Source organism: Aotus nancymaae, unplaced genomic scaffold (genome assembly GCF_030222135.1).
Source record: "Aotus nancymaae isolate 86718 unplaced genomic scaffold, 86718_ANA_hifiasm-v0.15.2.pri h1tg000040l, whole genome shotgun sequence".
Classification (NCBI taxonomy): Eukaryota; Metazoa; Chordata; class Mammalia; order Primates; family Aotidae; genus Aotus; species Aotus nancymaae.
Genome location: NW_026988454.1, coordinates 93,887,651 through 93,913,666, shown reverse-complemented (window position 1 = coordinate 93,913,666; position 26,016 = coordinate 93,887,651). Strand labels below are relative to the sequence as shown.

Here is a 26,016-nt window from a genome sequence, read left to right as displayed (position 1 = left end):
TTCAGAACGTTCCTAAAATGTGAATTTAATGCTAAGATTTGTCGAATAATTGGAAAATATTTTATTTACTATTTTAGTTTTGCTATTGGGTTTTAAATTGTTAAAATAGTACAAAAATTTTAAATGATAGTAATCTTTTTTTAAAGGAAGATATTTGAGCTCTCTGAGTTACAGTTAATTTTACTTATGCTAAAATACTACAGGGAAAGTCACATTTCAAGGATTCAATTAGTTTTTAATCATTACTACTATTTGCCATATAAATCATATAACTTATTAGAATCATGCCTTCCGGTTCAAATTTGTGATAATTATTCTATCTTCTTATATTTGTCTTAATATTTGTCTTGACACATCTGTAATCCAGAAATAATGTTATTTTATTATAGATATATAGTTGAAAAATAAAAATGGAAAACACTCAAAATCTTTAGCAAAGTTAAAGAATTTCCGCATTTACCATGAAGGTTTTTCGGTGATTATGCAAAAACTTTTACTGAAGCACAATAACTTGTATAAACAGTTATTTCAGAATATGCACTAACTCACATGTCTTGGGAAATAATGAAAAGTACTACAAAAAATATGATATTATGTAATTATCTGGCTTTTTGATAAGAGTAAATAAATGATAAGCTATTGGCATTTTGATTCTGTTGCTGGAATCCTAGAGCAAGCAGTGAGTATAGCATAGCAACTGCTTCTTTCATGGAGAGTCAAGGGAGTCTACTCATTATTTTGAATCATAATGTTAATTTGGAGATTTTTTTTTTACTTTCACAGATGAAATAAGGTCAGTTTTAATTTCATTGGGAGTAAATATAGTAATGATTTGAGGAGGTAAAATGAAATCATTTGGAACCATTTTTAGATTCATTTTAGTTATGTTACCACTGTCTTCTTATGATTTAGTTGATATTTGGAAATAAAGATTTAAATGCAACTATAGCATAAGCTAAGTAATCCCATTAATGTTTAGAGAAATGAAATGTTGTCCTAGTAAGGTTCAGTCCCTAGATCTGTGTCATACTGCTTCAGGCCAGTAGCTGTTGGGATATAATTATCAGTGTCTAAGTAATAATCTACCCTGAAAATTACATGACACTAAAAGTAAAGGTTGCAAAGCTGTGGACTAATCAATGCCAACATTTTTTAGAATAAAGTTAATAGCATTTCAAGAATAGTTAAGCTAACACCATTTAAGTCTGTTTTTATTATAAATTGAGATTGTTTTGAGTTGCTTTAAGCTTTAATCATAGAAAAGAACTAAATTTGCAGTCCATTTGACTTACTAAAAACTCAAAGCAAATGATTGAGCATGTACCCTGAAGTACTCACGCCATAGGCAAAAGACAGAGAGCAGATATTTTCACATTTTCTATATTGCATATGTCTTTCTATAAATATAACGCACATATTTCTGAGTTTCTAATTACTCTTACATAGCATTTTACTATATAATACTCTTTTTGACTCTTTATATGTTGTCAAGTAATAAATTTCTGAACCACATTTCTCAAGCTCTCCATTGAGCTCTCCTGTAATGGTATCAATAGTCATGATTTATTATCTCTGAAGTCAACATTTTTAAAGCAGGAGTGAATCATTGCTTCGCTGGCATAACTAAGGGTTGTTGGGGATTTGAGATTAGTTATCTCATTTACTGAATTTAAACAAAGGAAAACATTTTATAATTTAGTGCTAAAAGTATGATTAAAACACTTAGCCACAAATTCCAAATTTTATTATCTCTTGTGCTATTAGTCTGTACTTGAACACACAATAAAAGTTACAGATTGACTTATTTTTTAAAATGTGTGTTGGTGTTTTATAATAAAAGATGGTAGGTCACATTTAGTCATTGCAATAAAAAAATTTGTTAGCAAGTACCTTTATAAACTCTTTATAAGAGATAAAATCATCAGCCAAGTCAATCAGACATATCGACATTGCCATTAATTTCTAAACCATTAGTCTCTTGGCAGAAGCTCCCAGTATATCAGTCACCAATAAACAATTTTCCACACACACACATGCACACATGCGCACGCACACACACACAGCCCTACAACTTAAAAATCTGAACATTTGTTGCACAGATTGAGTTGTCTGAGAAGTTGGCAAAAGTTGTATAAAGTAAACATAGTTCTCATACAACGTAGGTATAAGCTTTTGAATTGTTTACCCTACACATGACTGTACCTTAGCTGTTTCTTTCTCCTTCATTTGTAAAAATGCAAAATTTAAAGTCAGGGTTTTGAGGTGATGTTGCTGATGATGGATTCTAACTTAGAATAATTCATACTTTGTCAAAGGCTGCAATTCTTGCCCTCCTCTGCTACATAGGAGATTAATAAAAGCTTAAGGAAAATATATTTCTTTACATATTATAAATTAAAGGGCTAAAAGTCATGTATTCATTTTCAAAAGTGACGAATTTCATTTATGTGGTTCAGATATAGCCATCAGGAATAGAAAGTTAATCTTTTAGTAAGTTTGTTTTAAGGACTGGCAAATACTCATGGGAAGCCACTGACAGAAATTGATGATTTATAAGAATGCCTCAGTAAAGTAGGTACTTAATAATTAAAACAATTTTTAGGTGACTACTGTTAGCCAAGGGTGTTAAGTGGGTGTGTGCATGCATGCAAGCATGTGCATATATCTGTGATGTGTTAAGTATGCATATTGTTTATATATGTACATGCGATAGTTGTTTAAATTGAAAACATATTTTCACAATTAAATTTGATTTCACATAATCATTTATGAAGGGAATTGAAAATATTTCATATAAAATCAAGAAATAGAGTATTTATCTTTTGTTACTAACATTTATGTTCCCCATTCTGTGTAACTTGAATCATGTTCATCTTTAGATTAACAGTTGCTAGTACTGTATATTCTGCATTTTAATTTACTGCTCATGTGTTATTTCTAAATTTTATTTAATTGAAGTCATTTCAAAAGCATTGAAATCTTAAACCATTCAGGTTTTAAAAGGTGCTTCACGTGTTTTAATAGGCTTCCATTATGTGTTTTTGCAGCAAGCTTAGTAGTGGAGGAGCGAACAAGACAGATGAAAATGAAAGTGCATCGATTTAAGCAGACAACAGGGTCTGGTTCTAGTCAAGAACTTGATCGCGAGCAATATTCCAAGGTAAAATTAGTAGTATCCAACCAATACTTTCCCTTTTAAAAATGTATAGTGTGTGTACCAGGCAGGATTAGCAAGCACCAAATTATAAAAGAAAAGGTATATAATTTTCTTTTCTTATACAATTGGGCTGGGCGCAGTGCCTCACACCTGTAATCCAGCACTTTGGGAGGCCAAGGTGGGCGGATCATGTAAGGTCAGAAGTTCGAGACTAGCCTGGCTGACATGGTTAAACCCCACCTCTGCTAAAAAATACAAAAATTAGCCAGGCGTGGTGTGCACCTATAATCCCAGCTACTTAGGAGGTTGAGGAAAGAGAATCCCTTGAACCTGGGAGGCAGAGGTTGCAGTGAGCCAAGATCATGCCATTGCACTCCAACCTGGGTGACAGAGTGAGACTCCATCTGAAAAAAAAAAGTATCATGAAAAGATAGTATTACATCATAATTTCTACCAAAGCCTGAAAAACTTCTTTCCTCTTGATATTTTCATATGATATAACTTTATTGAAATATTAACTTTGTTTTTTTCTAAAAATATGTAAATATTTAATATTAAAATCACTTAATGATTGATTAGCATTTGTCAAATTCACATAAATAAAATATATGAAGCCATTTTGTTGCTTGAACATCATTCAAATATTGCATTTAAGATATTAAGATATATATTTATAGTCTTAAATACTACTTTGGATTGATATTTGACTATTGATATTTGTGAATGATAAAAATTATGTGACATGAGATTTCTTATTGCTCTGTCTTTAGTAAGAAAAGTAACTGATTTCAAACTTCTAGAAGCTGAAATTTACACAACATTAAGTGCTGATAAGCATTTAATTTTTATTTCAATAATATGTTCTAAGGAAACACTAAGGAGTTTATAAACTGCTAATATCTATAATTTTAATTAAAATAGCATAGATTTTTGTTCTTCATGAAATAATTTTACATATATTATCTGACTTATTTAAAAGCCTTTTTTCTTTTTAGAATACTACAAAAGTAGCAGCGGCCATTATAGGTTGACCTTTGTTATAATTTGATATCTACAAACTCTTTTGGAGGTAATAACCTATTAGAAATCAAAAGTAAATAAAACTACACTAAGTTGTTATTATTAGCTTGAAATATGGACCTAGAAAAACCTACTTATTTTTAAGCAGCGGAAGTGGTTTATTATCTATGCAGACTTCTGTGACTAATAAAAAAAAAGAGGTGGCTACAAAATATGATTTATCACCAAGACTACTATAGAGTCATGTATATTTGATACATTCTATCACTTTACATGTTAGGTTAGATGCAGAAGGGTTTCCAAATGAGACAATGCAGAGGGTCACTGTAATTCAGGGATACCCAAGTCCGTAAGGATCTTACCAAAAAAATGGTAAGCAAAATAACTTGATGTCTCATAGTGTTGCCTATTTCAGCTCTGTACAGGTTTATCTTCTCTGCAACTTGTTACTTATGGTATTATCACCTAATCAGCCTACTTGTCTGTGTTCTTCATAGATATCATCATTTTTGTTTTCTTAATACAAATGCAGCGAGAATTAGAAGGCAGGGTAATTCGGGGTTTTGTTTTCCCTTTACAGTTGGATGCAGTTATCTGAGTGTTTCTTTAAACTGGAAATGCTCCTTTTAAGCTGGAAATTTTTATCAGTTTCTTATCCAAAGATTAGGTCAAACAGAACAGCAAGGAGAGGTAGAGCCAGTATAAGAAACAAGAAAGAAGCGAGTAAAGAATCAGGGTAAAATACTGAAAGCCTTTCTGTATCATCCTGAGCTGGGACTCTAATCATTTATTAGTCAATCCAAAAACTCTACAAAGTGAAGTACTCAGAAGTCTAAACCACCACTAATAGTCATATTAAACCAAAAGTAGGTATATCTTGTTGGCAGTAGGTGTACCTTGTTGGGCAGATTCTAAATTCTCTGGCTTATAACATTTAAAACTTGAAAATACCTCAAAATCTTCTACTCCAGCTCACTTATTTATGAAATTTATGAAAACTGAGGCTCAGAAGCAAAGAGGTAATTTATTAAAATTTGTGTTAAAATTAGTAGAGCCTCTGTATAGCGAAGAGGCCTAAAACAATGGATTTGGGACTTAGGGTATGACTTGTTCTACTTATATCATTGAAATGAACACATTACTCTAGATTGATTCAAAGGTTCCAATCTGGCTTTCGATTTACATACAGTTAAATTAACATATTCTATCTTTCCTCCCTCCTTTGCACAGGGACCCTTTTTCTTTTCCTCTCTCTCTCATTGCATTTGAATATTTTAAAACCTGTTACTTTCAGATATAGTACTGTGGCTCCTAACTTGTAAGAATATAGGATAGGAAATTATATAAGATAAAATAAATGATTAGCCTTTTCTTATATGCCAAGTAGAAGATAAAATATTCTCCACATCTCTAATATTTATATTATATACTAACACAATGTAATTTTTTGTTTTCAGTAGCCATTTTTATTAATTCAAACCTTTCACATATACTTGAGAAATTATCATTTTCATTTTTATTCTTTTACTTCAAATATTTTATAACTATTTTACAAAGATTTATTTTTATGGCTATAATTAAGAGCCAATATTGGCACAAATGTCATGTAGATTAAATTTTGAACTTTATTCTTTTATTTGCTCTTTTTTAGTACCTTAATCCATTTGACATTTTGGATGAAGCAACAAACCTTAGGTGAAATTTATGCCAAGAAGAAGTTAGTTAACTATTCTCAAAATACTTTTAACCAACCACTAGTAGAACTAGATTTTTTTCAGGGCAAAACATTGTCAGACAACTATAATTCCTGAGATGCTTCTTGAAACCTAGTACCTCTTTTATAAGATTAAATGACCCTAACATCCATCCTGAGTGAGGAATTAGCACTAACTTTGCTTTTGAAAAAGCACAACAACGCTGCTTATGTATCCTTGAAATGTGTCACCATTCTATTTTTTTATTGGTGTTATACAGAGTTGCACACCTTAATGATGAAGCGAAATTCATAATTAGAGGCGAATTCACATTTAGGCACTCACAATTTAAAGAGTGTTTATGTTTCTGTAACGCAGGAACAGCAACCAAAAGTGATGTGATGGGTTTTGTAGGTAGCTGAAGAGTGTTTGTTGTTACTTACTTCTAAAAATAGTAGTATTTTATCATTCCTTTCACATCAATGATTTATTTCCCCTCTGTAGGACTGGTAGAACTTCTTCCTGAGGAATTATGTTCCTCAAAATATAATTTATGTGTTTCCATTAAAATATTAAATTGTTACATTAGAAATTTAACAGATCATGCCTGATGAAATTCAGAGTGATTAAAATGTTAACATATTTTTGGAAAAAGTAAATTTAACAGTTAAAAGTGAATATAAAAGTATTTCACTTTCTTCAAATAACCAATGTGAGTAAAACTGTGGTATCATGTCAGAATGATAGATTGTTCTTTATCGTAATATAGAAAAATTTATTATGACATAAGAATTTTGAAATCTCTTTTTGTCTATTTTCTGTGATAACAAAGGTCTGTATACAAAAAGGTTGAAGAAAAGATGGCTTAAGTGAAGGAAGATTTCTTCAGTTGAAAAAATATTTTCATATATGCTTACATGACTTTATGCTTTAGTGCATACTGCTTAATATTGTCAAATATTAAATAAGGGGAGCATTTGTTGTGGATGTCAGCACAATGCTAACAATCAGAACAAAGAATATTACATATTCTCTCATGGGCAAGGTATCATTCCAATACATTTGAAAACAATAATTACACAGCATCTCTCTTTTAGCACAGTATTTCAAAAAACCAATAATATAGGAGTTGTGTTTGTAACCCAGCAACAGTGTTAAATTCAGGTTCTACTCTGTGAACATATTGAGTTTTTAGCACATATACTCTGTAAATCAAAAACAGATCTTATTAAAATGAATTGTGTCAGTCAGTCAGAATCATGGTATTAAATATGACTGAATTTGCTGGTAAAACATACTATCACATTACTTTCAATACATTATCTTAAATCGCATTACTTTTAGATCAAACATAAAGTAATATAAGTAGTAATAGCTCAGTTTGGATACATTAACATATATGAATTTCCTTTGGATTCTCATTTGGCTTATGACTTTGAAGGATGAATCACACAATTATGAAAAATCCTTGGGAAAAATAATTGTATAGATATCCTATATATTAGGAATTGTTTTCATGCCTGATATGAAATTCTTTTACCAACACATACACATGAGAGGCAATGAAATAAAACTCACATTTAGGGAGGCCAACGTGGGCAGATTGCCTGAGCTCAGGAGTTCAAGACCAGCCTGGGTAACATGGTGAAACCCCATCTCTACTAAAATACAAAAAATTAGCCAAGCATAGTGGCATGTGCCTGTAGTCCCAACTACTCAGGAAACTGAGGCAGGAGAATTGCTTGAATCCGGGAAGTGGAGGTTGCAGTGAGCTGAGAACATGCCACGGCACTCCAACCTAGGCAAAAGAGCGAGACTCCGTCTCCAGAAAAAAAAAACACTAAAAACAAAAAAACTCACATTTAAATGTCTTAGTCCTAAACTACTCTCTTATAATAAATTATGAAATAAACATTAGACCTCTCTCTAGGATAATTTTTTAAATATTATCTAATCCTCTTTTTAGTACATATAGATCCAGGTTGTAGCATCAGTTAATTTAGTGTTTTAGCAAGACACTTCAAATTCATTAAAATTCCTGACATGGAACATCGCAAAGGATAGATGACTTTTTCTGCAGGTTTAATAAACATTTGATATTTTCATACCTTATTTCTCATAAATCTAAAATTAAATTGTTTTCTAAGAAACAAATACCCATATGTTACTTTGTTTTACAGAAGAAATTATAGTATCTTACCTACCAGTGTCTAAGAGCACTACTTACATTTTAGGTATCTTTAAGTCATTTATAGTTATGTAACCTAAATATTTATTACAACTGTAACACATATATAAAAATACTATGTAATACATAAGCTATTCACTGTGTGATTCATCACAATAAGACAGTGAAGTAGAAATAAGAGTAGATTAACTGCTTTGGCAACTTTGCACATTTTAATCTCTTACTTGATGAGTCCTAAAATTTTAGGAAATGAATATCAGAGACAAATTTAAAGGTATTTTTGAATATAAGATACAATGTACAATGAAATTTTAACAGGGATCCAGTGTTCTACTTTTGATACTAAGTTAATAGGTTAAATCTGAAACTGTCTAATGATGCCATAGTAGAAAGGTAAAGACTAGTCACTGCCTTTTTACTCAGTTTATATAAGCTCTTGTTTTTGAAAATTTAATATATTTTAAAGAAATTTTAGAGACACTATAATGTCTTAGAAACTATTTAAGTAAACTGAATAATTTTAGAATTGAAAAGTCTATACAGGTGGAATCAGTCTATACAGGTCAAGTGTCCCTTACCCAAAATGCTGGGGACCAGAGGTGTTTCATATTTTGAATATTTTTTATATTTTGGTATGTTTGTACTATATACATTATGTATTTTCCAGTTGAGCATCCTAATCTGAAAATCCAAAATGTTCCAGTGATCATTTATTTTGCGCATCATGTCAGTGCTCAAAAAGTTTTGGATTTGGGTGCACTTCAGATTTTGAATTTTTTGATTATGAATGCTCATCCTGTACTTTGACTAGAGTAGAAGGTGAATAAAATGAACAAGAATGAAAATGAAAACAAAAAAGAGAAACATATGTACTAGAAAAAACATGAATAATATACTTGTGAGATTCTAAGTATGTACAAATAATTTAATGAATTTTCCATTCAAGCATTTCATTATTGTGTTTAAATTTATTTCAGTCTTCATAAGCCATCTCTTACCACTCAAAGGATGTTATTGTTTTTATATTGGAAATCATATGTTAGCGTTTGGATTATTTTAGATTCTACACCTACTTTTACAAAGGTACACCTTTATTTGGTGTGGGCTAAGTAGTCGTTCATCTCACCATCTATGTCTTTTCCATGATCTAATGATAGAGCTCACACTTTCTTGTTTTTAATCTTTAGTATAACATACATAAAGATCAGTACAGAAGCTGTGATAACGTCTCTGCCAAATCATCAGATAGTGATGTCAGTGATGTTTCCGCCATTTCCCGAACCAGCAGTGCCTCACGCCTCAGCAGCACAAGCTTTATGTCAGAGCAATCTGAGCGCCCCAGGGGTAGAATCAGGTGAGTTGGCAGTACTGTTTATATAAACTGGATCTTTATCTATAGTATAAAAATGCAACTAGCTTCCTGAATATTTTTTTCTATAATAGAGTTTAGGTCACAGTGGGTTAAGTATTTATCAACTACTATGTCGTATTGCCAACAGAATGTTTAGTATTGACTACTATCAGATACAGCTTATAACCCTAGTCACAATTTTACAGATCGCTCTGAGTCACATTTGTAGTAGTTTCCTCTAATATGATTAAGTTCCCTTCCTTTAGTCCAACATCAGAAAGTGTATTCTGTAAAGGGCCACGTAGTGAATATTTTAGGCTTTGCAGGACAGTCTTTGTTGCAACTACTCAACAGTGTCATTGTTGTGTGACAGCTATATAAATAAATCAACATGGTTGTGTGTGGGGGGTATATATGGGGGTGTAGTGGATGTGGTAACAAAATAAAAATCACTAATTACATTATGTGAGTTGCAAGGCATTTATCTCAATTTTGTTTAAGTCACCAGTAGTGTTTTTGTGTTCTTAAAAGACAAATACCCTGTTGAAAGGGAAGAAACCCCAGACATCCAAGTGCTGTCTAAACTAAAGCAGATTGATTATGGACAAAGCATATTTTGTATTAGTTCTTTACTCGTTTTCAGAAGTGAAAGTTTCATATAGTTATAGTTATGTAACCTAAATCTTTATTACAATTGAAAGAATTGTGGGGTTGATGAGAGGTCCAATAAATATAAGTGTTAAAAATAGGAACAAATACTTTCCTAATACTCTAAAAGTCTGATGTTAGTGCACATTTTGATGATGTACAATGAATTGTATTTTGAAGATTCTTCCTTGTTTCGTGAAGCAAATTAAAAGTAATCATCCTGCTGTTATTTAATAATTTCATACTCTGATAATCTAACATGAGCAATTTGAACTGATAAAGATATTGGTAGAAAATGTTTTATCTTTACTTTTGGTGTTCTCAGCATTTGATTCTAACAGAATATAAAGTTCTTTAAAATTTAGGGAAGAATTATAAGAGCTCAAAAACGTAGCCATATTGAGCTGCTTAAGATCAAGGACTAAGAAGTATTCTTATAGATTCCTTTTTATTGAATTATTAATAAGAGAAAATGTTTTAGAAACTATTGAATTGAGTGAAGAATGTAATAAATAAGACTTAACTAAGGACTTTTTCACCTTATTCACTAAAAACAATTTGAAGTAATTTTTATTTATATTCACTACAGAGCCAATTACCTTGAGCTTTGTGCTTTAAAGTATTACTAGTTAATATAATTTGTATTACTAACCAATTGCATATAATAACTTGTGGGTTCATTTTCATTCTTCTAAAATTTTAGAAGTAAGAGTCTTCAAAAATTTATCTTCCTATAAAATTTGGTTACGTGATTTCTTTTCAAAAGAATAGGAAAACAATGACAACAAAGGACTATGATTTTATACAAGGAGAATGGGGAAACCACATGTTAGTAGTGTATTGGAACCAGTGTTACTTTGTGGGGAAAATGGCAGCTCAACAAATTAGCATTGACTATATCATGACAAGAAGCAAAAGATAGAAGATTCTTTCCTTCCTTGATTCACATGAATTTTCATATTTAGTCAAGGTGGTAGGAAGAGGGGTGGACCTAAAAGAAGTATAAATAAACTTCTTTGTGATAAATTTATTTTCTCTAAGCACTTTTCTGTTTTCATCTTTCTTTCCCTTCTTTGTAGTTTAAAACCCATATAAACTGAGATTTTATTTAATATAAGTGAATTATGTAAATTTAGACCCTAGAGCTAATAATTAAACAAGTTTTCCATGAAGAGCTACTTTTCTTGTAATCTCATACTGTATGTCAGTGATTTATCACATGTGGTACATATTTGATCCTCTTAGAATCATTAGGAAGAATAGAGAGAAATAATAAGATGTGAGAAGGGACACATGTTCTCTTCTGACATTTGTAGACTATCACTTCATATGCATTCTTCTGTCTACATATCCTCATAGACACACAGACAAACATATAGCATACACACACACACACACACACACACACACACACAGACACACACACAGTTATTTTGCTTCCATCGTCAATCCTGTGGTAAAATCCTGAGAGAGGATAGTTAGGAATGATAAAGAATAAAATGACATCAGCATAAAAACATCAAAATTCTGTGAACAAGGGTTGCAGGCTCTTCACCTGTGAATGTCCCCTGCCTTTATAGCTAACACTATGAGGAATGATGGTTCTTAATATATTACTGTTTCTTATTTATTTATTTTTTAACAACTAGCATCTGCATAATTTTTATAATTCTGTTTACTCAGTGTCATGGTTAAAATATGAACAAAGCTAATTAATTATAATGATAGAATGTATTTACATATAAGTTGTAACAAAAAGCAGCAAACTTTTTAGTTCATATCATGTGTAAGTACCTTATTATTTTCTACTTTTTTTAAAGTTGTAAATTCCTTTACTGTTATCTTCCTCACCACCAAGACCGTGAAGCGTCCAGTCTACTCCCTAACCCCTTTACCAAAAAAGGTGCTACCTCCTTCCCAGACAGATGAGAGAGAGCAGGTCTTCAGGCTGGATCCACCATTAGGCTTTCCCTCCCCCAGCCTGGAGCACTGGACGAGAGGTGACTCCTGGTGACGGATGGGTGATGGACTGAGAAGAGGGGACAAGGAAGGGCTATTATAGGCTCAGCTCTGTTCTTCCAACCTTGCCTCTTGGTGTAGGGGAAACAGAGGTACGACTGACCAGGACCAGGGTCATGCCCAGCGTGGCCATAGTCACGCATGGGGTATTCCAGTAAATGCCGTGCACTCCCAGCAAGGCTGCTGCCCGGTGTTTTGAGGCTGCTGTGGTCACAGACATTCCCCTGGCCTTGGCTTCCTCTGATCAAGCTGGGGGTGGGAGAAGGAGGGAGGAGCAACCCCTTCCTTAGGAGCCTCACAGGCTGCACCAAGAAAGCAGCCAGCCTGGGGTGGGGGTTGCCAGGTCCCAAGGATGGCTGACCCAAAAGTCATAGATACTTTTGTTCAGTGGTACCTCCTGGAAGAGGGCATCTAGATCCCAGAGCAGCCCTGTGGGCCCTCAGGTTTCAGAGGCCACCCCCTAGTAGGCAGAGCCAGTTGACAGTGGACACTGGGGACAGGAGGTGGGTTGTGGTGCCAATGGCATTACCACATTGGGAGTGTAGATAGGCAAGTAGGAGGTGGGCAGCATTCCCCAGAGGGAGGTCCTGTGTCCCCCACTGGACAGCCCCCTAGGAACTGAGGTACCCCGCAGTAAGTGGAAAGACCAGGCCCTAGCCTCTGAGGAGAGGGTTGAGGGCCTCATGGCTCCCCGCTGGGAAGCTTCCCCCTCAACTCTTATGGGGCCGAGAAGGGGGCAGAGGGGTCACAGAGGCCTCTCAGAGGAGAGTGGGTAGGGTGGGCACCACCTCCTCCCCACTGCTCCCCATGCCTGCAGGAGCTAGGCTTCTCTGTGGCCCCAGCCCCAACAAGGATGCCGCCTCCCTAGAGTCCCCTAGTAGAGACTTGATGCTGAAGACCTTGTTAGGTGGCAGCAGCGGGCTGGGCAGACCATGCAGTAAGTAGGGGCCCAGGTCCTTGGCAAAGTCTCCGTGTGCACTCCAGTTCTGCCAGCGCCTGCACAGACTGCGCTGTGTTTTGCGGCCATAGCGCCTCTGCCTGAATCAGGCTGGTGTCTGCCGCCCAGAAGTTGCCTTTGGCCTGGAGCTTTGCAGGGTCCACAACTATACATTTATAAAAATTTGGCATTTGATGTCAGTAGGCATAATCAATAAGCATATACTGAAAGGAATGTTCTATTTATTTGAGGATTTTTAAAAATATAGGTTAAATTATTCAATATTTTAAGTTGCGATAGCAAAGATAGAAGTCAATATCTTCTGGAAAATCCATCCTGATACTACAGTTATGTTTGCAAAGTGTTAAAGTAATTTCAAATGCCCCTTATTTCACAATAGTTCTTCAGTTCAGTAAAGAAATACAGGATTAAATTCAAAAGTAATCCTTGGATTTTTGTTTTAGCATATGAAAAGTACTTAACTGCAAAATTATTTGCTGTTTTAATAGCTAAAATAAACAAATGAAACTTTTATATGCCCACTAATTATGATGCCTACTGACATCAGATGTAATCAAGAGTGAACCAGAAGGATTATTATTTTATTTATTTTATTTTAGCTATTCACACTTAGTTTTGCATGTCTGTCTGTTATACTATAGAAAAATAAGGTTTATTGCGATCTACAAAAGTACTAAAAAGAGAGAGGAAATTTTGTGGAAATTAGATGACAAGGAAAGTTGAGTCTTAACACAGTGAAAAATATTAAATATATGAGAAAAAATCTATGTTAGTGTTTTCTTTCTAGTGTTTTGCTTTATAACATTTTGATAGTTCAAGGTTGATGAGCCATTCCCACTACTATTTCTTGTAAATAGATTAAAGCTGGCCAGAAAGAATATGACATGTACCCTTTACAGAGACTCTAGATGTATGACAAATGTATTAATAAATTACTGTATTACACTTATGAACATATATGACTGAATCAATCCCTATACCATATGTAGAAATTATAGCGGCATTGTTATATTCATACCATAATCAAAATATTACTTGAACTATGAATATAAGTAACACAAAAATCTTGATAATAGCCAAATACATAACTTTTGGGACAGGTGAATAACTTTTCCCAGTTAGATTCTTTCTTGCAAACCATTTAAGGCTGCAGTTTGAAGTGAAGCATCACTGGTACAGTTTGAGACAGCTGCAGCATGCTTTATTTTTACCTTTACACTCTGTAAGTTTATTATAGATTTGCTAACATATGTTTAATCAAATTCCAGGAAGCTCAGTGGCATATAAGGTAAATGCTTACTATATAGTAGACAAGGAAAATGGTCAGTTAAAATAAAGTTTTCAAAACAATGCAAACCATCAAGATGGGGTTGTATTTGTAGATATGACCATGCATAATTAGATCTTAGATACTGTTACCTTTGGGGAGAAAATAACTAACATTGTTTATGGAGCTTTAAAAGTACATTGCATAACATCTCATTATATGTAGAAATCTAATTTCCTGTAGCTTTATTCTCTTTGTTAGAATAAATTAGATTATTTTTGTAACATACTGAAATCCTCTTAAGCCAGTCATTTTGCCATTGGATAGCTAATATGGCATTGAACATCCTTAATATAACTGGTCTGGTAATTACAACACATCAAAGAAAAAAGGATCAAATAAGTTGCCCTTGAGGAAGACCTCATGTGCTGTAAAAGTGTGTTTATATGTTATGTTTGCATATTAGAGAACCAAATGCTGATTATGAGCCTAGCAATGTTATGTCAGTAGGTAACTAATTGTTTTAATGGTCCCCAGGCATGAACTCTGTTTATCAACATTAAATACCCTCTCTTTCAGCAAGTAGTCATATTTCTGCAACAATCAACATATTATTTGGAATAGATACAATATCCTTTAATACTGAGAATCAGTGCTTCCCAAACATCACCTATTTGATGTGTCACTTTCATAAGTGTTTCCATAACATCTATATTACTACATTTTTAATGTATTAAAATATTGTGATTTATTAAGTATCTTTTATATGTAGACCAGGTATTCTGATAGGTGACTTATATGCAACATTGTTACTGCTAAAGAGTCCTGTCATGTAATTGTTAGTAATCTCATTTCACAGATAAAGGTAAAGCAACCTGTTAAGTTCACATGACCAGTAAGCCCTAGAGCTGGAATTTAGAGGCTGCCCAGCTTAAAAACACTTTCCTCCATTTAGCCTAAACCTCTTTTGTAATTCGTAATGCAATATTTAAGATACACAAAATGTATGAATAATAATAAAGGCTTATGTACCTACCACCAAGCTTTAAAAGTCAAATATTGGCTGGGCGTGACAGATCACAAGGTCAGGAGATCGAGACCATCCTGGCCAACATGGTTAAACTCCTTCTCTGCTAAAATACAAAAAAATTAGCTGGATGTGGTGGTGGGCATTTGTAGTCCTAGCTACTCAGGAGGCTGAGGCAGAGGAATTGCTTAAACCCAGGCAGCAGAGGATGCTGTGAGCCGAGATCGTGCCACTGCACTGCAGCCTGGGTGACAGAGCAAGACTCTGTCTCAAAAAAAAAAAAAAAAAAAAAGGCAAATATTACCATTATATCTGAATCTCCTTTTACCTTTCCAATCCAGTCACTTGTACGCTAGACCCAGACTTTCACTGATCTGAATGCAGCTCTGTCCTTTGTCAAGACTTTACAAATACTAAGTCTATTTCTAGCCTACATTTCATTGGTCTATGTCTATTCCTTTACTAAAACCACTCTGTCATAATTCATACAGCTTATTGATATAACTCATAATACATACCATAATAGTGCAAATCTGCCTGTTTTATTCTTATTTATTTATTTATTTATTTTTTGAGAAGGGGATCTTATTCTGTCACCTAAGCTATAGTACAGTGACACAATTACAGCTCACTGCAGTCTCCACCTCCTGGGGTCAATTGATCCTCCCACCTCAGCCTCCTAAGTAGCTGAGACTATAGGTGCATGCCACCACTCCTGGCTAATTTTTTTTTTTTTTTAAGAGATAGGGTTTTACCATGTTGCTTAGGCTGGTCTTGAACTCCTGGGCTCAAGCAATCCACATGCCTCAGCTTCTGAAAGTAATAGAATTACAGATGTGAGCTACCATACCCAGCCTTATTCTTATTCATTGAGCTACCATACCCAGCCTTATTCTTATTCATTATCAGGAGTGTCATGGCTGTTTTTGTGCTTTGTTCTTACACATTGATTTTAGAATAAGTGCGTAAAGTTCTACAGAATAAATCCTTGGTTTGAAACTGTATTAAATGTATAAATTGATTTATGGGTAATCAGAATCTTTAGAAGATTGAACCTTTCAACATTCTATATCTCAATTGATTTTTTTAATATCTCTTAATGAAGCTTTGAATTTTTCTCAATAAAGTTTATGTATAGCTGTCATAGATATATATATATACCATATATTTTTGATGTCATGAATGGCATCTTCTTTTTTATATTTTCTCCATGTTGCTATTTTATAAAAATGAAATTCATTTTTCAATTTTTTCTAATACCATATTATTCTAAATAAGTCTAACTCTCCTTCCCTTGAAATGTGGCTTTATCTTTATCTCACCAATTTTAGTGTGTAGCATATTAATTTTTGTGTAATTTTAAGTATATTTAAATTTGATCACATTTTTATTTCCTTTTTATCCATTAATTATTTAGAAGTAAGTCTTTAAATTTCCAAAGATTTGGAGTCTTTTTATTTATTTTTAACTTAATTGCCTTAATGGCATTGTGGTCAGAGTGTATTTTGTTTGATATTATTTGAAGTTTTTGCAGTTTGATCTGTCACCTACTTTTTTGGTCATTTTTGTCATTTTGCATATATTACACATGTGGTTGAGAAGAAACACTAACTTAAATCTTAAGTTACGGTTACCTATATATCCAATACATTAAGCTTATTATTCACACTGTTCAAAACTTCAATTGGTTTACTACTCTTTTGCCTCCATTATGCTGGAAATTACGCAGTTTCTGTGATTTTTGCTGACTAGTGTCTCAAGCATATAAATTTTGTTAAATAGTAAATCTAAAGTTAATAATTACCTCTACTTCCTCCCAGGGGAAAAAATGTCATATGCTTTATCTGTACTGCTATCCTTCTCCTATTTGCATATTCTTGTCCAATGTTTTGATTATAGATTGATTCATTTTTCCTCTTATTGCATGTGATATTTTTAATGTCTTATATTAAACCACATATATTCTAGTTTGTTAACCATTTTTAGTGCATCTTAGACCTCCATTCTGGATCATTTTCCTTTCTGAAAAATGTACATTAGAAAGCCACCAGTGAGGGTCTTTGAGAGTTTAGACTGAGACACACATTTTTCCTTGTTGTTCTTTAAGGGTCTTGGCTCATGAGGATTTCAGTTCTAACTCCTCACTAGACCTGCAAGATTTCTAGACATTCATCATTCACTTACCAATCTATTTTAGTTCTCTTTTGGTCTTTGGCTAAGGAGATATGCCTTTCTTTCTTGGGACCTCAAGTTTGTATTTTAACAGGTATTTGTGGTAATTTTCCCATCATAATGACTAGGCATTTGGAAGTGAAAGGATTTTTCAGAATCAGAATATATCATCTACCATACTGCCAGAAATATTTCATATTTGATGTGTTACCATTTTTCTTATTTTTTAAAAAATTTGCTTACTTAGGATAATATTTAAAAATAATTAATAAATAAGAAAAACACATAGGTGTGAAAAGTAAGAAGGATCGTGGCTCTAGAGACTTTATCACAAGTTAGAGGGCAAATGCCAAGGCAAAGCAAACAGAGTTGGAGCTTGAACTGGAAGTAATATCTAAGGGGCTTGAGAAAATAATCAGAAACATAGAAGGAGATGGTAAAGGGAGCCAAGAACTGTAAAACTTCCAGGAAAGAAGAGAGCACCAGCAGAGAAAGGATCATTTCAGTTATGAAGTGGAACGGAAGCAGGGGAATGAAGAACTAATGTAGGAGGTAAAGGTAGATACAGCTCAAACTGAGAAAGAGATTCTGAATTCTCAGAGGATACTGGAATATAAGAGAGAAGAATTAGGTGAGCCTGAAATTAAGGGAGTGTTTAGTGATCATTAAATAAAGAGCATCTTGTGATTAGAGTTCCCATGCCAGGACAACGCACAGACTCCCAGCTTGCCCTTAAAGACTGCTTTTGTCTCAGATGTCAATCTTCAGTTCCGTCAGCTATGGCTCAGTACTTTTACTTATCAATATTGAGAGCTTCATTCAACAAGTGTACAACTTCTTTAGACCTTGATTTATTTTTCCATATAGTCATATGTGTATTCATTTACTTATTCACCAATTATTTATTGGGTACCTCTTATATGCAGGTACTGTACTTGATACTACCTTTTACAAAACAAAACACACGATTCCTAGATCTATGTTTTTTAGTGGATTTTGATACACATGTAATAATATGAAATGTATATTCATCTGAAAAATATGAATTATACCTGCCACTCCTACCTTACAAGGCTGTGTGAGAATAAAATGAAATAGTGTATATTAGATAGAATGCTTTGAAAATATAGCATTGCACTTTATAACCTCAGTTACTGCAAACATGATATGAAGTATTAGATGAGTTACTTTATACTTTTAAAAGTCATCCTTAAATGTCTTATGAGAGAGATGGCTGCCATAAAATATAGTGTAACAGCATTTAAAATTTGAATTTTGATTACTGATATTTAGCTTTTCCATCTAACATTGCTTCATGGTGAGTTGGATGAATTTAACTGTTGGTTTTGATACTTGAAGAGTTCAGTTTTCAAAGAGTGGTTTTCAAAGTTATGCCCAAGGACTGTTGGTGTTCTTATGAACCTTATTGTCTCCAAGAATTGCCTGATAGACAGGAGAAAACTGTCCATGGAGCAGGAGAAAAACTAAATGGGAAGGAGAATTCTTAGATTGCAGGACTTCAGCAACTTCAGCTAAAGGAGCTCTGCTAGTATGTGTTTAATACAACAGAAGTCTGTGAAATAATTTATTTTTAAAAAGGAAGGTAGGTACTGCTGCTTTAAAAACTTATTGTATACCAAAATATATGGCACAGTAAATTCTAGTGCTATTACCTCCTAGGAGAAAATTAAAATATGAGATGTGGTTCTACTTTTCTAGTTATTACCTATTTTTAAAATTTGGATAGTACCATAATTGGGCTGAAAGATTATACAATGTGTAGTGAGATTTCAGTATAATAGACTAAGAAAAAACAAATTTCAAAGAAAAAGGAAACTAGCAGACTGTTCTATATTGGCCTTAGTTGGTCTGTTATTCTACTATATATTATGTTTATTAATTATATACTTGGTATATGAGGTAAATTAAATACTTGTTATTGCTGTTTAGCATTTTAGCTTTAAATAGCATGATATAGATTGTCCAGAGGAATATATGTTATTTCTAACCTCATTGCCTCAGCTTGTACAGTTAATAGACTTTATACTATTCTATTCTTAATATCTGTTCAATTTAAAGCAATATGGCAAAAAGTTTAAAGTATATTTTTACTCTATATTTATTTAGAAAATCATCATTTAAAGCTTTGTTACTTTACTCATTTTAACATATGATTACCTTTATTTCAGCTAGACTATCTTAAAGCATAGACATGATAACCAAGTGTGGATTGATTGATATTTGCTAATTGAATACATACTACTTATGCAGCATAATGAATAAAGAAAGCATAGACCTTGAAGTATCCTCAAAAGGGTATACATGCTATTTTCTTATAATTAGTGGAAATATTTTCAAAGTTTTCTGAATCATCCAAAGTAATTAGTTGTATCATTTGTTACTTTGTAAACTACAACAGATATATCAAGGAAGCATTTGTGTGTATTTATCTTTAATTTTATGACTTTATCATTTATGATTCATTTACACCGTTTTATGGTTCATACATAATATAATCAATTGTTTTCTCATGTTTTGGTATTCGCTGAATATGTATATCAGCTTTTGTTGAAGTATGTATTTGTGTTTGTATGTGTTGCATTTACAATAGGTTAGAAATACATGAGCGTATATATTTTTAACTGGCTACTTGCAGTCATTAAGACATCTAAAATAACATTTCTTAGAACAAGTATAAAAACATCATTGGCTTGTTTAGTATTTGAACAAAATAGTTATATGCTTTTTACACCATTATCTACCCAGTTCCCAAATCGAAAAACTGGAAGCCACCCAAATTTTTACCTCTCCCCAGTCATCCTCCTAATTCAGTGTTTCTAAATCTTTTTTTATTATCACTCCCCTAAGGAATCTTTTAGATGTTCCTTTCCAAATTGCCCTCCCCACATGAAATTTTAATACTACAGACATACTGTTTATATACTGCAAGCCTTTGGAAGACCACTAATCATTTTATTATCTGAGATTTTTTGTTCCCTCTACCTTCACCAAAAATCGATTATCTGCTTCTGGGAACAGTATCACTCCCAATGGGAATGCATGTTCAAAGGAGTCATCAAGGCCTACTGATTTTACTTCTCAAAGAGACCTCATGATCACAGATTTAAAATTACAGAGAACAGATGTGTTTACTCACCTCAATTTATAATAAAAAGACAAAAAACTTCATCTAACATGAAACTAGGATTTAACCACATCTGTAAATTATAAACTTTAGAAAGCAATTTTCAAATTCAGTGAAATCTGGACCAAAATGAGGGGAAATGGCAAAAGTAGATACTTACTTAATCAGCTGTTGAACAGAATATAAAGCTCTCTAAAATAAATGCCACAGCCTTAAAAAAAACCCAACGAAATATTTACTTCTAGAACATGTAGCAGCTAGGGAAAGTTTTAGCCCTAGAGCATCCTGAAACAGTATTTTATACCTCAGAGTAGCAGAGTACATGGACCCAGAAGAGGACCATCTCAGGTCTGCCATTCTGTGGCAGAAGCAGGGTATTAGGGTACTGTATATGGGAATCAGTGTGGCAAAAGCTATTCAGTGTAATTTACAAATAAACTGCTATAGCATGATTTTAACATATGTCTTCGTTATGAAACCCTGTGAAGATTTTGATAACAACATAACTGGTCTGGCTAATTCTATCATTTTTCAAAAATAATAATATGACATGGTCACAGTTCCCCAGACATGACAGTATAGTTTATATCAGACTAACTTCTCCACGTATAAAACTACAAAAGCTAAATAAGAACAATGAACAAAAACAGCAAAAACTGTTGGAAGGCATTTGGGAGCAACAAAGCAGGCAGAAATTTGAGTAGTTTCAGTTTTTGAAAGGAGGGAAAAACACAAGGTAAGTGGTAAATTTATCCCAGTTTCCTCTGAAGTTACTTTCCAGTTGGTGACATGGGCTAATAGCGCCTTAAGCAGAGAGCAGTGGTCTTACTAGGCTGAGAAAATAAATTTCACAAATCAGGAACTGACAGAGAAACTGGAAATTGTGGGTGGAAAACTTCAAATTTTGCTACAGATTTCCCTCATATGTTGGCTGGTAAGCTGTCTGTGCACAGGGAAGTTTCCAGGAAAGCAAACAAAAAGCAGCAACTGGAAGGCCAAAGAGTCAAGCACAAATTCCAGCATCTGCTGGTGCTGAGGAGATGGATTGAACTTCAAGTTTCCAAAACTAGAGGGGTATGATAAACACCTTTGTTTTCTTTTACATATCTCAGAAGGGCCAAACTCTAGAGATAAGCATTACACTCTAGGTAATGGCAAGTCTTTAGACCCAAACTCTGCAGGAACAGGAAATCTTTCTGTCAATTAAATGAAAATTTTACCTATTTTGGAGGAAAATAATATCATCCAGAGTCTCCACAAGGTTTCATCCACAGTTTTACATCTAATTGAAAATTGTGAGTCATGCTTAACAAAGGATAAAAGGACTGCCTGACTAAAAACTAACAAGAGTTATCAAATAGAGACTTGAAAATATTTGTGATTAATATCTCAAGAAATAAAAGGAGGATGGATTGTTTAGCAGACACCTGGAATCCATTTTTTGAAATTATAATTTAAAAATTTGTTTAAAATGTAATAGGTAGGTTTAATGACGTATGAGAAACAGTCAAACCAAGGATTAGTGAACTAGTCAATAGAAAGTATATGAGTTGATGCACAAAGAGAAAAGATAGAAACAAGTAGAACATGATGAAAAATTCCAATGTATATAGAGTCCCAGAAGGTGAAGAAATGACAGAAGCAATGTTTGAATACTGAAATGCAGACTAAGAATTTTCCAAGACTGATAAAAGGTATCAAATTACAAATCTAAAATCTTTGCATACCCAACAACATATTAAGAGAGAAAAAAATCAGCATTATTGTATCAAAGTACAGAAAACTAAAGAAAAAACATTTCTTAAAAGAATCTCAGGAGAAAAAAGAGATAGTGTCTTTGGAGAAGCAAAGATAAGACTAGCTGAAATTTCAGCAGATGTTATGAAACCCCAAGTTCAGTGGACTGGCCAAAAGAAAGAATACTGAAAGGAAAAAAAAAATCAAACCACATTTCATGCTTAGTAAATATTACTCAGAAATGTCTTTCAGAAAATAAATGAATAAGCGCATGCATAGATAGATAGATGACAAAGAGAATTCATCAAGAAGAGAGCTGCACTACAAAAAAATACTAATGGGAGTTTATGTTGAAGAAAAGTATCTCCAGTTGAAAGCAGTAGTCTTGAGGAAAGAATGAAGAACTTCAGAAAGAGTTAATAATGATAAAAACATCTTGGGGTAGTTAAAACTATGTAAAAGTGAAAAATATTTTATACTTTATATTTTTATATATACCTGAGTGAAAGGTGGGAGGGGAGTAAATGGAAGTAAGGTATTGTACAGATCTTGCATTATTTTGAAAGTGGTAAAAATGTCTAACTTAAGGAAGATTTAAGTAAGTCAAAGTGCATATTTTAATCTTTAGGATAGTCACTAATAGCATAATAGAAGAATGAACAACTAAGATGCTAATAGTTGAAAAAATATGGAAAAATATAAATAGCTAGTTAGGCAAAAAGGAGAAGTAAACCAACAAACAGATAGGATGACTACAAATAAACAGCAAGTAACTGGACTTAACTAGATCTCTATTAATAATTGCATCAAAAGTAAATAGACTAAATAAAAATGACCAATATTATAGAATGAAAAGGGACAATAATACATACTATACAGACAAATAAACAATATTGTAAACAACTTATACTGGTAAATTTTTCAACTCAGATCACAGTGAGCCATTGCGACTAAATCTGGCCCACTGCCTATTATTGTGAATAAAGGTTTTTTGGAACACATCCATGCCCATTTCCTTATATACTGTCTATGGCTGTTTTCCCACCACAACAATTGAGTGGTTGCAGCAGAGTCAAGTAGTTGCAGAAGAATCAGTACGACCCTCAAAGTCTAAAATATTTGCTATCTGGCCGTTTACAAACCTGGCTTACATGAAATATACAAATTTTCTGAAAAGTACAACTTACTAGAAATGTCATAAGAATGAACTAAAAATATGAGGAATTCTATATTTAGTTTCTTAAATGATTCTGTAATTGTTTTCAACCTTTTCACAAAGAAATGTCCTGACCCAAGTAGATCCTGATAAATAATTACAAATATTTAAAGAATAAATACTCTGTCTTACACAAGTTTTTCCTAAGGAACACTTCGAAACTAGGTGAAGCCAGTCTTTCCCTGATACATTTGGTAAGGACATTACAAGATATAAAAATTAGGGCAAAATCTCTCATTAAAATAGACAAAGAGACCCCAAACAAAATTTTAGCAAATTGATTCCGTATAGAGAGGGGAATGAGAAATGATGGTTGAATTTATGGATCACTATTTACAGTTTATATGATTATGCATATAGAAGATTCAAAATATATATATAATATATATAAAATAACTATTAGAATTAATGAATTTAGCAAAGTCACTGGATATAAGGTCAATGCATAATAAGGAATTTTATTTTTATGTACCAGCAACAAACCTTACGAAATGAAATTTACAAAATGCCATCATTGTAATTTACTCAGAAATATAAAATATCTAGAAATAAATCCCAGACCTAGGAATAAACTAATGAAATGTGCATGAGCCCTCAACACTGAAGACTACTTATAGCTTCACATAAAGCTCAACACATGTATGTATGTGGGAATGAGATTTAATAAAAATTACAGAGGTAATTACTTTTTAAGGTCAAGCTTACTTAAAGAGATTGAATATAAATAGTGATCTAACTTGAGTGCATTTTTCAGTTCTAACTGATTCTTATTATCAAAATAAGTGTGCCAAATACCTTTAGAAGGTATTTAATGCCACCTTGGTTATTAATCACTAGTCCCTGTGTTATGACCACTGAAAATTAGGATAGATGCCTGGAGATAGGCTTCTTCATATTGATCAACAAGTTTCTGTCCATATTTACTGTTTGTGGTTAGTAACTTGTGTATTGATCCAGATGTAAGTGTAGGGCTCAAATAATTTTTGTTATTTAGCTTTTAATATTTTTGTAAACAGCATTGTGAACTTATGTGCATTATTATTATTTATACTACTTGTTCCTTCTTAAGGCTTAGAGTAGAATCATGGTAGATTTCTAGGTTCTTTTAGTGGATTGATTGTAATTGTTTTTAAGCTAAGTTTGTCATGAAGAGTTGGAACTGCTCTTACATAGCCCCTCATGTCTTCTGAAAACATCCTTGGTTTCTAAAAGGAGAAGGTATTTTAGGACTTGTATCTTTTATCCTCTTTTAAAATGTTGTGTCAGCCACCTTACATTGTAATAATTAGCCAAAGTGTGGCAACTGAAGGTGCAGATCTGATTGTCTTACATCATCCATCACTTGTATATCTATAAGTAACACCAAGTCTTTTTAATCTATATTTCGGAATGTAAGCTTCTGATGTTTTGATTTATTATTTTTAAAAATTATTGTTTAAATTCGTTTATTGGTTGTCTGTCACCATAATTTAATTGATTTTATCCACATTGCTTGTTTGGATTTTACCATCTATGCAATCAGTACATATTCTACAATTGATGACATGTTATTGTTTAATTAGCAGCATTTTTCATTCTTAAGAGAGAGACTCCTTACCCTCATTCCTGAGTTACTTGTTCTGATAGGCAGGACAATGTGCCCCCGACAAAGGGGTCCATATCTTAATCCTCAGAAAAAAAATGGGAATTGGGCAGATGGAATGAAGATTGCTCTCATCCGACTTTAATGTAGGGAGCTTATATAAAGTTATCCAGTGGGCTCAATGTAGTCGTAAGAGTGCTTATAAGTGCACTCCTTATAAGAAGGAGGCAGCGGATTCAGTCAAAGACAGAGATGTGACAATGGAAGCAGAGGTCACAGTGATTTCACATGAGAAAGACTCAACCAGTGATTGTTCCCTTTACAACGGAAGAAAGGGCTGTGAGACAAGGAATTTGGGCAGCCTACGTTAACTAGAAAAGGCAAGGAAACAGATTCTCCCCTAGAGCCCCCAGACAATGTAGCCCTGCTGACACCTTGATTTTAGGACTCTGACCTCCAGAACTGAAAAATAATAAATTTGTGTTGCTTAAAGCTACCAAAAAAAATTACATAAAATAATGATGTATCCTAATACTGATGGCATCTTTGATTTGGCTGAATGTGTATAGATACTTGATTACCTTTTCCATTTAATGCTTAATTGTTTCATACCAAATCATATGTGTAATTTATAGTGTGGACCAAAGTGTTATTACACCAGATTTCATTTTCTCTGTCAGCATGAGGTACCCAAAATTCATTTCTTTTTATGGTTGATAATATTTCATTGTATGGATTTAACACATTTTGTTGATCTATTCATCAGTTGATGGGCATTTCGTTTGTTTCTACTTTCTGACTTTTGCAAATAATGTTGATATGAATAGTTCATATA

The 26,016-nt window shown here is 33.2% G+C and overlaps 1 protein-coding gene and 1 pseudogene across 50 annotated transcripts in view; one reads left to right on the top strand and one right to left on the bottom strand.

Moving 5' to 3' along the window:
* The window catches only part of RIMS1 (regulating synaptic membrane exocytosis 1), a 510,482-nt gene that overhangs the window by 401,608 nt on the left and 82,858 nt on the right, over window positions 1-26,016 (top strand). For 33 of the 50 annotated variants that reach the window (XM_012471843.3, XM_021670264.2, XM_021670261.2 and 30 more), the window contains 2 exons: window positions 3,048-3,160; window positions 9,247-9,413. The exons of 16 other annotated variants lie outside the window; for them this stretch is intronic. In XM_012471843.3, the coding sequence (XP_012327266.2) occupies window positions 3,048-3,160; window positions 9,247-9,413 (280 nt within the window). Of the gene's footprint in view, window positions 1-3,047; window positions 3,161-9,246; window positions 9,414-26,016 lie in introns of those variants that run through there. One more of the 50 variants, XM_064360920.1, reaches the window with a different exon arrangement.
* On the bottom strand, window positions 12,373-13,205 carry LOC105730491 (forkhead box protein H1-like; annotated as a pseudogene).